Source organism: Leptodactylus fuscus, chromosome 1, assembly GCF_031893055.1.
Source record: "Leptodactylus fuscus isolate aLepFus1 chromosome 1, aLepFus1.hap2, whole genome shotgun sequence".
NCBI classification, from domain to species: Eukaryota; Metazoa; Chordata; class Amphibia; order Anura; family Leptodactylidae; genus Leptodactylus; species Leptodactylus fuscus.
Genome location: NC_134265.1, coordinates 94518115 through 94531343, shown reverse-complemented (window position 1 = coordinate 94531343; position 13229 = coordinate 94518115). Strand labels below are relative to the sequence as shown.

Sequence of the window (13229 nt, the reverse complement as noted above, 5' to 3'; positions counted from 1 at the left end):
CTTTTTATTTCCCTCCCCAGACTAAATAGAGCTGTGGTTGGAAAGGCACATCACCCCTCCATTGATTGAATTGGGAAGGCTGGAGATAGCTGAACTCCTGAGTTCCACTGTCTCTGGCAATCCCACAGACATGCATGCATCAGGGTGGTGCTTTTCCCACCTATGGATCATTCAGAAAACTCTGTTCTCACAATTGTTAGGTTGCAGATCTGTAGGTTCCTATCCTGTGGGAAAAACCCACTAGATATAGCGAAAGAGAGATAAATGGCACGTTAGAGATAGTGAGAGAGAGAGGGAGCGATAGAAAGTGGAATATATATGAGAAGGAGATTAGATAGACAGATTAGATAGCTGTCAAAGCCTTACTAAGTAATGGACTGCCAGTGAATGTCTGCCTTGTAGAGATCAATGGCAGAGCAGTGAACTTGGGCTTCTTGCCATGTTTCAACATCCTCTTTCATAAGGCAATTCTGCATTGTCAGTCTGTTACCCCATACAGAGCAATATTCTCTGTGAATATATTTTTCTCTTCAGTTCTTCTGTGAGTAAAAAGATAATAGGAAATTCAAAGCATCTTTCATATGTAGTCCTAACTGGAGGAATTTCTGTTCATTGCTGCCCTAACAGGACAACTCATTGTTATGTTGTGTTGTCCCTCCTGTTTTTATTGTTTTACTTACAATAAAAGGGTTTCCCTCTTTAACACTTTTATGGCATGTCAGATCAGGCTAAGTTCATATCTGTGTTGGATTCTCATTGTGATACTCTGCTACAGATTCCACTTAAAATCAGTGGAGAGAAGTTGTGTAAAGGGAACTTTTTTTTTTCTACTGGTTTCAGTGTAAAATTGTCAGAAAACAGACGGAACCCATTGTGGGGGCGTGTGACCGCTTTTTAAGCAGATAGGGTTTCCGTCTTTCAGTTCCCCATGTGAATGGGAATCCTTTCTGTTTTAAAAAGTGGTTACACCTGGAAAACCTAGCATCATTTCCATACGTGCTATAGATTATTTTGTTTTACTTATTATTTTTATGTTCATGGTACTTGGCACAAAGTAACACTTGGAAATAACCAGGACTGTGGAATCAGTAGGCCAAAGCACCAACTCCTTTTATTTTATGTCTGCCTGACTCAGAATCCTTCATAGATGGCTAATAGGCATGGTCAGGCAGAAACTGCTAAACTCTGCCACCTCACGAAAAAAAAAACCCTAAAATTCCTATGAAAGTAAGAACACAACAAGCTATACATCTGCGCTCAGGTTTGGGGTCCCCAAGTGGACCCCACGAATGGAAACCTAATCCGCATGAAAAAGCGGTTACCTTAGGAAACCCGCAGACCCCATAGACTATAATGGGGTCCGTGTGGTTTCCGCTCAGTTTCTGCACGAAAAATGCAGATAGAAAAGTACTGCTTGTAGGGCTTTGCTCACTGCTTTTTTTTATGCGGAGAGGGGAATGGAATCCCCAAACGCAGATGTGAACTGAGCCTAAACTGGTGAGTTATCTCTGGTCAGTACCAGATACACAGCACGACTCCTTATACCCCTCAGGGCCGTAGTAAAGCCACCATGGTTAGATCAACAGCAAAACAAAAGGAGCTCTGAATAAAGAAATATATGTTCTAACCTTCCTGAAGCATTGTGAGCACACAGCAGCAGCATATAGGTTTTTGTTTTTGTTAATTTGTGATCAATATTTATTGAAGGAGCATAAAAATAAAATGTGACGTAAATTAAGAAATGGACAATGACAAACTGACTTTGCAATGTGTTTAAACAGACATTTAATAGACTTGCCTTTTCCTGACTGCCTATAAATCCTGGTATTGTGCCCTTTGGTCTCAGCAGGCATTTCCTCTACCATTTGCAAACTAACTTGAAGGAAATATTTTCTTACTCTATGATAGAGAGTTTGATTCAGTTGTGTAATGTTTAACATATTTTCTGTGTGCACTTTTTGTTTGATCTCGTCTCTTAGATTGTCAGTCGTTGTTGGGCTTAGGTCCAGGGTTTGGAATGACCTACAGGTTTACAACCATCCACTGACCAGTCTAGAACTGTCTTTTTGTCATATCATGGTGGATCTACTGTTACGTTTAGGTGTTATGTTTAGGTCAGTGTTGAGGTATGCAGCAAACAAAGGAGATGAATTAAAATAGTCACTGCCAGCCAGGTCATGGCTCAGCTTGAGGACCCAGATTTGCTAACACTTTTTGGTACTCAAAATGAAAAATTGGAGTTAGTTTTTCCAAAATCTAATATTCTGCCTAGTAGTGGGAGCCCATTTTTATAGGCGTAATGGATATGGAGGAGACATGTTGAACAAATTATTGTGATATTTGTTTGTCTACTACGTTTTAGCTATGTAGTCTTTTGTCTTGAGTGCAAACGCATTTGGAATTTTTGGCTTATTTTTTCCATCTATTCCTTTTTGATTAATGGATTCTTAAAGGCGTTCTGCCAGGTGAATATTAAAGTACCTGTTGCTGATAAACAGATGAGGCAGTTGGCGGAGAAAAGATTTAGTCTGTTATAACTCCATAAACAAGTGACCTAATATGTCATGGACTGAATTCACTGTACAAAATCAATCTCATCTGATTGTTAAAATGTCACTATTTGCCTTTACTTTATTCAAAAGCAGACAAAAAATAGATACATTTTAGATATTGCTTTTGGGATAATGCACTCAGAATTACTGTAGATTTTTTTAGTTTGGTTATTCTTTTTCTTCCTTTCAAGGGATTTATCCATACTTTCAAAACGTATGGTCTATCATTAGGCCACTGTATTCCTGATGGCACCAGTTATAGGTGTACACCACAGTGTCCTATAGATGTGAATAAGACCCTGCTGTAGTACCCTTAACTGCCTCTGTAAAGAATACACTGAACTGCACAGCACTTGTCATGTAAACAAAGCCGAGAGTTGTAACCCAGGAAACTGCTGATCTGCAGGGGTCCCAGCAGTTGGACTCAAGGTTAGACCATCCATTTTGATTAGGGGAATAACTCCTTTTAAGATCTTTGTATAATCTTTTTTTTGTGTGTCCTTAAGGGGCGTTCACACTACCGTCGGTGTTCGACAGGTAGTGTCCGCTCCTAGTGTCCGCTCAAAATCTGTCACGGACATTAGGAGCGGACACTAGCTGTGTTCTTATCTTATCTTATCTTATGGTAGAGTTGGAAGGGACCTCAAGGGCCATCGGGTCCAACCCCCTGCGAGTGCAGGTTTTCCTAAATCATCCCAGCATATGTTTATCCAGATTCCGCTTGAAGATTTCCATTGATGGAGCGCCCACCACCTCCCGTGGCAGCCTATTCCACTCTCTCACTACCCTCACTGTCAGAAAGTTTTTCCTAATGTCTAATCTGTATCTCTTTCCCTTTAGTTTCATCCCATTGCTTCAGGTGTTCGTGACACCTGTCCTTTATTTAAATGGGCATCGGGTGCGTTCTTTTGCACTCCGTGCCCGTCCTTCCCTGTCCGCAAGTGAAGATGTCCGACTTCTCAAGCGGACAGAAGAACCCAGGGTTTTTCTGTCCGCTTGAGAAGTCGGACATCTTCACTTGCAGACAGGGAAGGACGGGCACGGAGTGCAAAAGAACGCACCCGATGCCCATTTAAATAAATGACAGGTGTCATGAACACAGCTAGTGTCCGCTCCTAATGTCCGTGCCAGATTTTGAGCGGACACTAGGAGTGGACACTACTTGTCAGACACCGACGTTATGTATATGAAACTTTAGCTTTCACTGTATAAAACTTCTTGATTGATAATTTGAGGGGTGGGGGTAATTTTCATAAACAAAAGTACATGGTACTGGTACCCCTACCCTGGGGTCATCTGAAGTGACCGGTACTGGAGAAAATCCTTCTTTCTCTGCATACGGACAGCTACACAGGTTTTCCTGGTTATAGTGAAGTTGCGAGTATATGCAGCCCTGCTTTAACCAGTGATATCTCATAATCCAGGTGGGCTACAAACATGATTTTAGTCTTATTTTAAGCTGGAGTTAGAACAGTGAACTCCCCTGAAGGTATACAGCTTGGGGCAAACTGTAATGCACTGTGGTTGGTTAAATTCAAGATGGGAAGCTCATAGAAAGGATAAAAGTGGATAAGTGAATCTTGAAGGCTTTATCTTTCTGTGCACTTATCTATGTATTTATCTATGCATTTACATTTGACAATCCAGCTATATGGATCTACCTATGCATCTACCTAGAAGCCTTTCTAATTATCCATCTAAATCTATTTCTGCCTATAAAGAGAAAAAGTGCATTTGTGCGACTTACTTACCGAGTTCCTTTTTACGGTGTTCACTGTGCAGCTGAAATGGCATGTCTCCTGTATTCTATGTTTCAATATGATTCCAGGGATACTAAATTTATATAGTTTTATTTACATTTTAAACCCCCTAGATCACTAATGCATTGCAAAATACCGGCACTTCTATTACAGACTGCATAGAGCAGCCTGTAATAGAAGTAATGAAAAAATTAGCCTGGGAGCCGCCAATAGGCTCCTGGCTGTCATGGCAATTGATTACCGGCCCCGGTTCTCGTTCCAGGCACCGGCGATCCTCCCCAAAATGGCAGCCCATGCGCTGCATGGAAAATGACACCTCAACTTTGACCTAGGCAGCAGGGGCCTTGATGCACCCAATCAGTGTTGTGGCATTATATTTGAACACCAGACCTCTGGTATAATAGGGGTTAAATTAGAGATGGAAGTTGGCAAGACTTCTGCCTAACAGGAAAAATGCGAAAGCAAACAAAAAGGCACAATGAAGGTAAATTCAAAATTACAATAGTACTACTGTGTCAGAAGACAAAACCACCAATAAATGTAAACATACAATGTATTGGTGGTTCTGTTTTCTGACACAGTAGTACTAAGAATTCTGCCTAATTATTATTTTTTATAATATAAAAAAGCCCACTCCTCCTAACTGCTTGGTAGGTTCACAACACAACTAGTGTTGTGGTCTATCGAGGGACCTGAACAATGAAGAGGCGGGCTGCTAAAACTGCGGTTACATATGGAGCTGTAGATGCAACAAAGACTCTTCTGCAGATGTGAATGTAGCCTTAGGGACATGGCTCAGTTTGGGCTGTGACATTGCAAAACAAAGGACACTTATTTACTTTTCTTTTCTTTTTTTTTGCATGGTGAGTTTTATTGCTCAAAGGCAGCATACAAAATATACATATTACTTGATTAACTTTTATTAACTCTTTCTTTAGGCTAAAAAAATCATAATAAGAAAAACAGCATGTATCCCCTGGTTTCTGTATTTTGCTGATCTTCTGCCTTCGCATACAGACCTATCTGTCTGCTACCAATATTAGTGCTTCTTTCACTTTAAGAACATGTTCACCTCCTTTTGTATACAATTAAGCTTGTTCGTTCCTTGTCCTGCTCTCTGCGACACTCACCTCAGATGTTGCAGTCACTATCAATCACAGTTCGCACCCACTGCTGATGTTGTTGGTTTAGGAATAGTAAAGGAATTCCATGTTGGCACCCATCTATAATCCCTCATGTAATAGCATGTCGTAGGGCAGGAAGATGTATCAAAGTAATTTGGGGCCAGAAAATCCTCTTTATAACTTTTATGTTCATGACAGTATAGACACTGCATAATAATTATGGACCATTGTGTCCTGCCTGGAATTCTGTCTTCCCCTGTTCTGACTAGAATGATGAACAAAGTGCTGGGGTTTCAGTATATGGCTTTTCTTTTCTTTTTTTTTTTTTTTTTTTTAATATATTTTATTGGGCTATAAAAGAGAAGCAATTGACTTTATTGAACAGTCTTTAAGAGCTTTGAAACTACACTAATACATATATTTCTAACTGGCCTTCAGGTGTATTGCTAGAGAACCCATTAAATAATAATAATACATTTTATTTATAGAACGCCAACATATTCCGCAGCGCTGTACAATTTGTAGGGTTGAAAACCCATTACACTAGTGCCAGTTTGGGGGTGACCTTACTTAAAACACACAGAACAAACTACAACAAGATAGGAAGAGTTAAAGCTGTAGGAGAAGGATGACAACACTAGGTGAGGCCAAGCGCCTCAGGTGTTTGAGGGATATTACTGTTTGGTATGTGTACAGCCAACACCTTCACCTCTGGCAGCCTAACAGGGACGTCCATGGCTGTCACACTTTAGTGCTTAGGTTTCTGCTTTCACTGCTGAGAAGTTAGGCCTGCATATTCATCCTGTGGAGCTGGAGGAAAAGAGAAGTTGCCATAGACCTAGTGCTACTAATCTAGGGGCATACACTAAAATATAGTCAAAATGTTTTATAGGAAAGCTGCCTAGATGTAACATTACACAGATCTGGTTGGGAATAATGCCATGCCTGTCATCTGTTATAGTGGTCCTGAGAGAAAATGATGAGGTTTGCATTTTTTTATATTTATGTAGCTAATTTGTAGTCAACCAGTCTGTGCCATTGAAAAAAAAAAAAATTAATAATTTGGTCCTGATGAAGTCTTTGACTTTGTCCAAGTCTTTGGCCTGTGTTCTGTACATATTGCTTTAAGCGCAATCATGTCTTTAAACAGCTTTAGTAGTCCCTGGTTGTTCTTAGTTTGGGTTGCTATGGGAATATTGAAGCAGCAACAGGTGTTGCATATGGCATAACACATTGGTAGAGTATTGAGGCTACTAAATCCAGGTTATTAATAACCTGAAACTTGAAATAATATTGGAATCCATAGCAACAAAATCACACATTTACATAAAAACCGTTTTATTAATATTTGGCAATGGTGTTAGATGTAGAGTTTGATGTCACCTGCTAAATTTTGCATATATTAGACAGCTGTCACTGTGCTGTGGGTGCATTTGCCAACTGGATGAAAAGATCTGAAGGCCATGTTCCATTTTTATTAATCCATGCTGTTATTTCCACTAGTATGACATCCGATATGTAGATCAATTTGCTTTTCGATTGGGTCAGTTTTGCCTTTCTTTTATGTATTCTAGGTTGGCTGCCTGAATATTGGAAAAATGGGGAAAAAAAGTGTAGGAATGTGGTGACATGTTAGTTGAATACATAGAAATGGAGCCAAAGTCTTATATTGGAGGCCAGAAGTCTGTTTAATCGAGCCTATATATGGGACTTCTTAGATGTCATATACTTAGTAACTGTTACTGGGTCTCTCCTCTTTTGATATAAGATCGAGTGTTAGAGTAGCAGTTAGAGTAATACTTTAAAGAGGACCTTTCTCCACCTCCATATATCTTTTAATAGACGTTGCTCCACCAATTTCAGCTCAGTTGGAATTTTTTTTAATTTCCACTGTTCTTGAGCAATAAGTGCTGTTAGTTTTGGAGCGTCAAATGCTGATTATGTATAATAGAGTTTTATTAAGATTTTAAAAATATAACAGAACAAACAGTTTAACATAACACATATGAGAACAGCGGGCAATGACCCAAGGCTCAGAGGGTAAAACAGTCTGGGGAAGCGTAACACCCAAGGAGCTCAGGGCAATGGTCCCCTCAATACATAGTAACAGCAAGAGGAGTCGGTGGAAGAAAATCCATTAACCAACATGTATGGGCACTTGGGACCGCCCATCCCTGTGAGGGGAAACCTCAATAGAAAAGCAAAAAAGAAGAAAATAAAATGCAACAGGATGAAAGGGGACAACAAAAGGGAGGAACAGAAGAGAAGAAGGGGTTAACTTCAGACAAGGGGTGCAGAAGTGGATTAGATTGTACAAAGTTCATACAGTATTTAGACTGGTGTTGGGTAAGAGCAGACGGGGTGTGATTTTTCACCTCTGATGCCATCTACATCTGGAGATAATATGGGAATAATAACAGTAAAACAATTTATTTTTTTGTTTTTTGTTTTTTTTTCCAACAAAGGCCAAGAATGCTGAGTTTCTGCAATATAGTCAGTCATTTCATCAAACTTTGCATAAATGAATAGTTGTTGTGATTAGAATAAATGTAACAATATCATATAAATGCAATATATCAGACCCTAATTGCAAAAAATTGGAGGAAAGTGAACCCTCCTTCTGGCCTTGAGCTCTTGGCCTGTATGAAAGATGTGAGGAGTCTGGAGTTTCTGACGGCTAGTATTAATAACACCCTGGATGCCTTCCACTCCATCTGGTCCCCCTGTGATACGCACTGTGCTCTACGCGGCCTCTGAACCTGCGCCCCCCCCCCCCCCCTTGTCTTTTCGTAGTCCCTTTTTCTTTTAATGTCTTGTTGGGTCATTTGTCGGTCCCCTATAATCTCTCTTCTTGTTTGAGGGTTTGGCCTACAGCCTCTCCCCCTCTCCAATGTACCATTTCTACTTTTGTTTGTTTGTATTACATTTTGTTATGAAAAATTTTTCAATAAAAATTACATTTTTAAATAAAATGCAATATAGCATATCTTCCTGTGGTTCTTGGGCTGATTTCCTACTCCCCTCCCTGTGCTATACTGGTTTTCAATCAAAATGACTTTTTTAGCTGTTTTGAAACTGAACACAGGGTATGTAACACCTGTCTATACAAGTCTATGGAGCGGGACTTTGGAGAAACAGGAATTGTAGGAGAGGAAAAACTCGGAATAGCTAACTTTAGCAAAACCATAGCACTTTACTGACATCAGAAGTCAGTACTTCACTGTACATGTTCTGCCTGGTCCCTGGCCTGCTCCTGAGTGAGGGAAATGCAGTTAAAGAAGACTTTTTCTGTCTAGTGTGTGCAGTGTAATGCGGGTGGTCTGCACCCACCGCTTCAGAGAAGATGACCATCTTCAGATACTGAATTAGGGAGAGAAACTGATAAAAGCTGCAGCATATGAGCCATATAATGATTAGAAATTGTGTTACTCCTAATGTAGAGACACAGCAGCATATTCTGAAATGACAGATATGCTTTGAATTCAGAAGTTGCAGGACTTTGATCTCTGCCAATTTTAAGCAGAATCTGCATCATACGGAGACACCCAACGCAGATGTGAACCTATCATCAGTTATGTAAATAATTACAAGTGTGGTCTGGTTAAACCATCAGAGTGTAAAAGTGCAGCCATGGAAATGCTGTCAGAGGGTAATTTTGGGTAGTGTACCTTTTAGTGAAAGATTGTTGACTGCCAGACATGCCTCTACAATTTAGATATATTATGCAGTTGACAGACTTAGAGAAGGGGAACATAATTGGACAGAAAGAAACAGGATGGTCATTTTGATGAACCTAGCTCTTAGAAGGTTTTGGGAGCAGTGGATAGGAATGGGTGCACGCATGTCAAACAAACTCTGGAAAGCCCAAACAAATTACCTATAGTGAGTTTCATTTCATCTGCTGATAAGCACAAGTTTACTCAAAGGATCACCTTTTATTACACTTTCCTGTCTCTGCCAAGACCATTTCCAGGCGCTCAGTGGAAGGATATTTAGTGATGTGACCTGCCATTGACAAAATTTCATTTCCAGTGGTGTCGTGAATGAGAAACCTGAACTGCTGCAGGCTTGTACTGTAACCTCTTTAGCAACAAATCAGTCTCCAGATTTATCATCAGTTCAGTATTTATGGGACCAACCTGGATTCTAACTTTGACAGCCTAGGAGTGTTCAAGATCTAAAGCCTCAGTTTCAACATCTGTGGACAAATGTACTGTAGGGTACCATATGGAACCTGTATGTCCCCATGTTCATGCTCTGTATCTCATCTGGTGTCCAGGCTAGAGTCTGCTCATCAGGGTATGAGTGACTCATTCCAATGGTACAGGTTTCCCCTATAAACTTATCCTTTCACGTGACTATTTTAAACCCTTATATATATCATTATTACATTCACACATTCACACATAGAAAGCTTCATTCAATTCCAGCAACTTTTTGTTGCGTTTTTTTGTTTGTTTGTTTTTTTGTCAATGAGTGTATTTTATGTGTGGTGTAATAAGATTATCCTGCGTTCTTCAAAAGACTGGAAAAACATCAACTTGCTTTATTTCTCTGCTTGTAAATGAAGGTTTTTCATGTCATGTCACTTTTTTTCAGAAAGGATATTGCTCATATTTATATAAGGTCCTACTTCTGTTTTACAGAAAAAGAGCAGAGAAGAAACATGTGGCGAAGGCAGTGGTGTAGAAATCTTGGAGAACAGGCCATACACAGATGGTCCTGGGGGCTCTGGTCAGTATACACACAAGGTCTATCACATTGGCATGCACATCCCCAGCTGGTTTCGATCTATCTTGCCCAAAGCTGCCCTGCGAGTTGAAGAAGAGTCTTGGAATGCATATCCCTATACAAGGACCAGGTACAAAATAAGAAAAAAAAATCATTGTCACAGGAAAACTCTTACTCTTTTGAAAAAAGTGAACGGTCCTTTCAAATTGTCTTTCATAAATGCATTACTTATATTTAAAGGGGTTGTCCATTTCTGGCTGTGGAGAGGTTACCTGTAACATACGTAACCATGAACCATAAAGCAGTTATCTACCCAATAAAATTATTTTTTAATCGGCTCAAGATATTATAAAAATAAAAAATGACAACAAGCAGAGATTTAGAAAACAGTGAGAAATTGATGCAGAAAGTATATTGGAAAATTGTATAACTTTTCATTAAACAAACGAACATTTATATGCTAAAACTGGACAACCCCTTTAAGGTCTAGAGACCTGTTCTTAGAGGGAGAAGAAGTTGCTCCGGGTCAGTGCAGTATCCATTCCATTCAGAATTTCTGTTCTCCTAAAGGGAATTCGTCATTGTGGTTTGGCAGCTTTTGTGGCATAAAATTGTAATAAGTGTTGTTTCTCCGTTGGCCTCGCCATTTTTCCAGAAGTGAGTGGAGCCACTGCTTGCACAGTTTTCATATCATTTTCTATGCCAGCAAGGTGCCTGAATGGATTTGTGTCTAGGTACAAGGATGTTGCCCCCTCCATTAGGGTAGGGAACATTAAAACCAGCATAAAATACGCTGATCCTTATAATGCAAGAAAAAGATAAGAAATGCCTCAAATGTCATTTTAACCTATTTTGCATATCAATAAATGTAGTGACTATCTCCATAATGGAGCTGCATAACAAAACCTATTTGAAAAGTCTATAAAAGAGTGCTGCAAGGTACCGGGATTATTTTGAGATTTTCCTGCTGACAGACTCCCTTTTAAAGGGATATTTCTGTTTTTATAATTTATCCACTGCATGTGGCAGAACTGCTTGGATTTCCACTGATGTGCAACCTTTCACTTCATTTATATGAGGAAAGCAGGAATCTATAATACTTATGCGAGCGTTAAGACCCCTTGGTCATAGCTAATTTTTCCTTGTGGGACATGGGTACCACCATTATGGGCAGAATCGACGGTCAATGCCACTGTCACCACCCTTTAGATTTAGATATAAAAGTGAAATAATCACTGTAAAATACATACACATTCAGTATCCCTGTGTCTGAAAACACTCGATCTACAAACTTCCAAAATATTTTTCCCATATGGTGAATGCCCTAGTGGGGGAAAAAGAAAAAAAATCAAAAGTGCCGGACTGCCTAAAAAGTACATATGGCCCCGCAAAAAAGATGCTTCATGCATCCATGTACATTAAAAAAAAAAAAGTTACAGGTGTCAGAACATGGAAATATTTTTTTATTATTATTATTATTATTATTATTATTATTATTATTATTATTATTATTATTATTATTAATTTTATTTTTTATTTATTTATTTATTTATTTTTACAATGTTTAGGATTTTTTAAAGTGGTTAAAATGTAAATAAAACTATATAAATTTGTTATCTCCGGAATTGCACAACCCATAGAATACAGGTGACGTCATTTTGACTGCACATTGACCGCCATAGAAATGAAGCCTGTATGAAAGTCGTACAAATACACTTTTTCTCCAATTCCATCCCTTCTAAATTCAGCTTTCCAGTAGAGTGCGTGAAATATTAAATTGTACTATTACGAAGATAAATTTTGTCTTGTTAACATATGGTTTTGTGAACAGAAAAATAAAAAATATATATATTATGGGGTTTGGAAGATGGGAAGTCAAAAACAAAAATCAAAAAATGCCTGCAGTGGGAAGGGGTTAATATAAGGATTTAAGCTTCTAGAGATTGTTTACCTATAGGCGATCTGGTGATGTATGCGCTCAAAAACATAGTTTGCAGCCTTAATTGAGTTACATTTCTCTTGTAGGTACACTTGCCCCTTTGTGGAGAAGTTCTCCATAGATATAGAAACTTTTTACAAATCTGACTCTGGAGAGCATGCCAACGTGTTCAACCTTTCTCCTGCTGAAAAAAGGCAGACAGTACTGGGTAAGCGGTTACCTTATTGCAGTTTATGGTTTTTAAATTAGTACAAATATCTCTTAATTGTTTGGTAAAGAGGACCTTTCTCCAACTCAACAGCTCCTACTTTTTATGTTTATCATTAGGTCCTCCTCCACTGATTCCAGCGCAGTTGCAATTTTTTTTCTCTAGTTCCACCATTCCTGAGTAGTCATTGCAGTTATTTATGGTGCCTGATATGCTATCTGTTTTCTATACTGTTAGGTGAGGAGTGGCAGGCAAAGGGGCAGGATTAAGTTCATGTGTAGAGCTGGCATGTCAAAGATCAGAATCAACTCCCCTTGCCCACTCCTGCCTGACACCACCCACTCAGAGTATATGAAGCACATGCGGGCTAGAGAAAAAAATTACAATTGTCGGAAACGATGGAGCACCACCTAATAGTTTAAGGAACTGGACTTGGCAGAGGTGGTGGAAGGACCTCTTTAAGCGTGTAAGACTCAAGAACTTCTAGTGTAAGCTGCTAAAAATAAAAAAATATTATTGCAATAGTTTTAAATTGTAAATGTACAGTATTATACAAAGTGAAACAAGATCAAATGACAATCTGTATAGTTGTGGTTCCACAGTCCGGCAATGAAAGAACAAAAAGACAGCATTAATAATGTCTATGCTGTTACATTTTTAGTCCAAGAAAAAACCAGCTGTTTATAGGTTTACACTAGTGTTGGGGTTTACATTCTTTGGGTCCGCTTGGGGACCTAAAACAACGGAAACCCAATCTAATTAAAAAGTCTTTACTAGAGATGAGCGAACAGTGTTCTATCGAACTCATGTTCGATCGGATATTAGGCTGTTCGGCATGTTCGAATCGAATTGAACACCGCGTGGTAAAGTGCGCCATTACTCGATTCCCCTCCCACCTTCCCTGGCGCCTTTTTT

The 13229-nt window shown here is 39.2% G+C and overlaps 1 protein-coding gene across 19 annotated transcripts in view; it reads left to right on the top strand.

The window, feature by feature from the left end:
• The window catches only part of PITPNM2 (phosphatidylinositol transfer protein membrane associated 2), a 189163-nt gene that overhangs the window by 95121 nt on the left and 80813 nt on the right, over window positions 1–13229 (top strand). For all 19 annotated transcript variants that reach the window (XM_075274038.1, XM_075274081.1, XM_075274070.1 and 16 more), the window contains 2 exons: window positions 10083–10297; window positions 12193–12314. In XM_075274038.1, the coding sequence (XP_075130139.1) occupies window positions 10083–10297; window positions 12193–12314 (337 nt within the window). The remainder of the gene's footprint in view (window positions 1–10082; window positions 10298–12192; window positions 12315–13229) is intronic.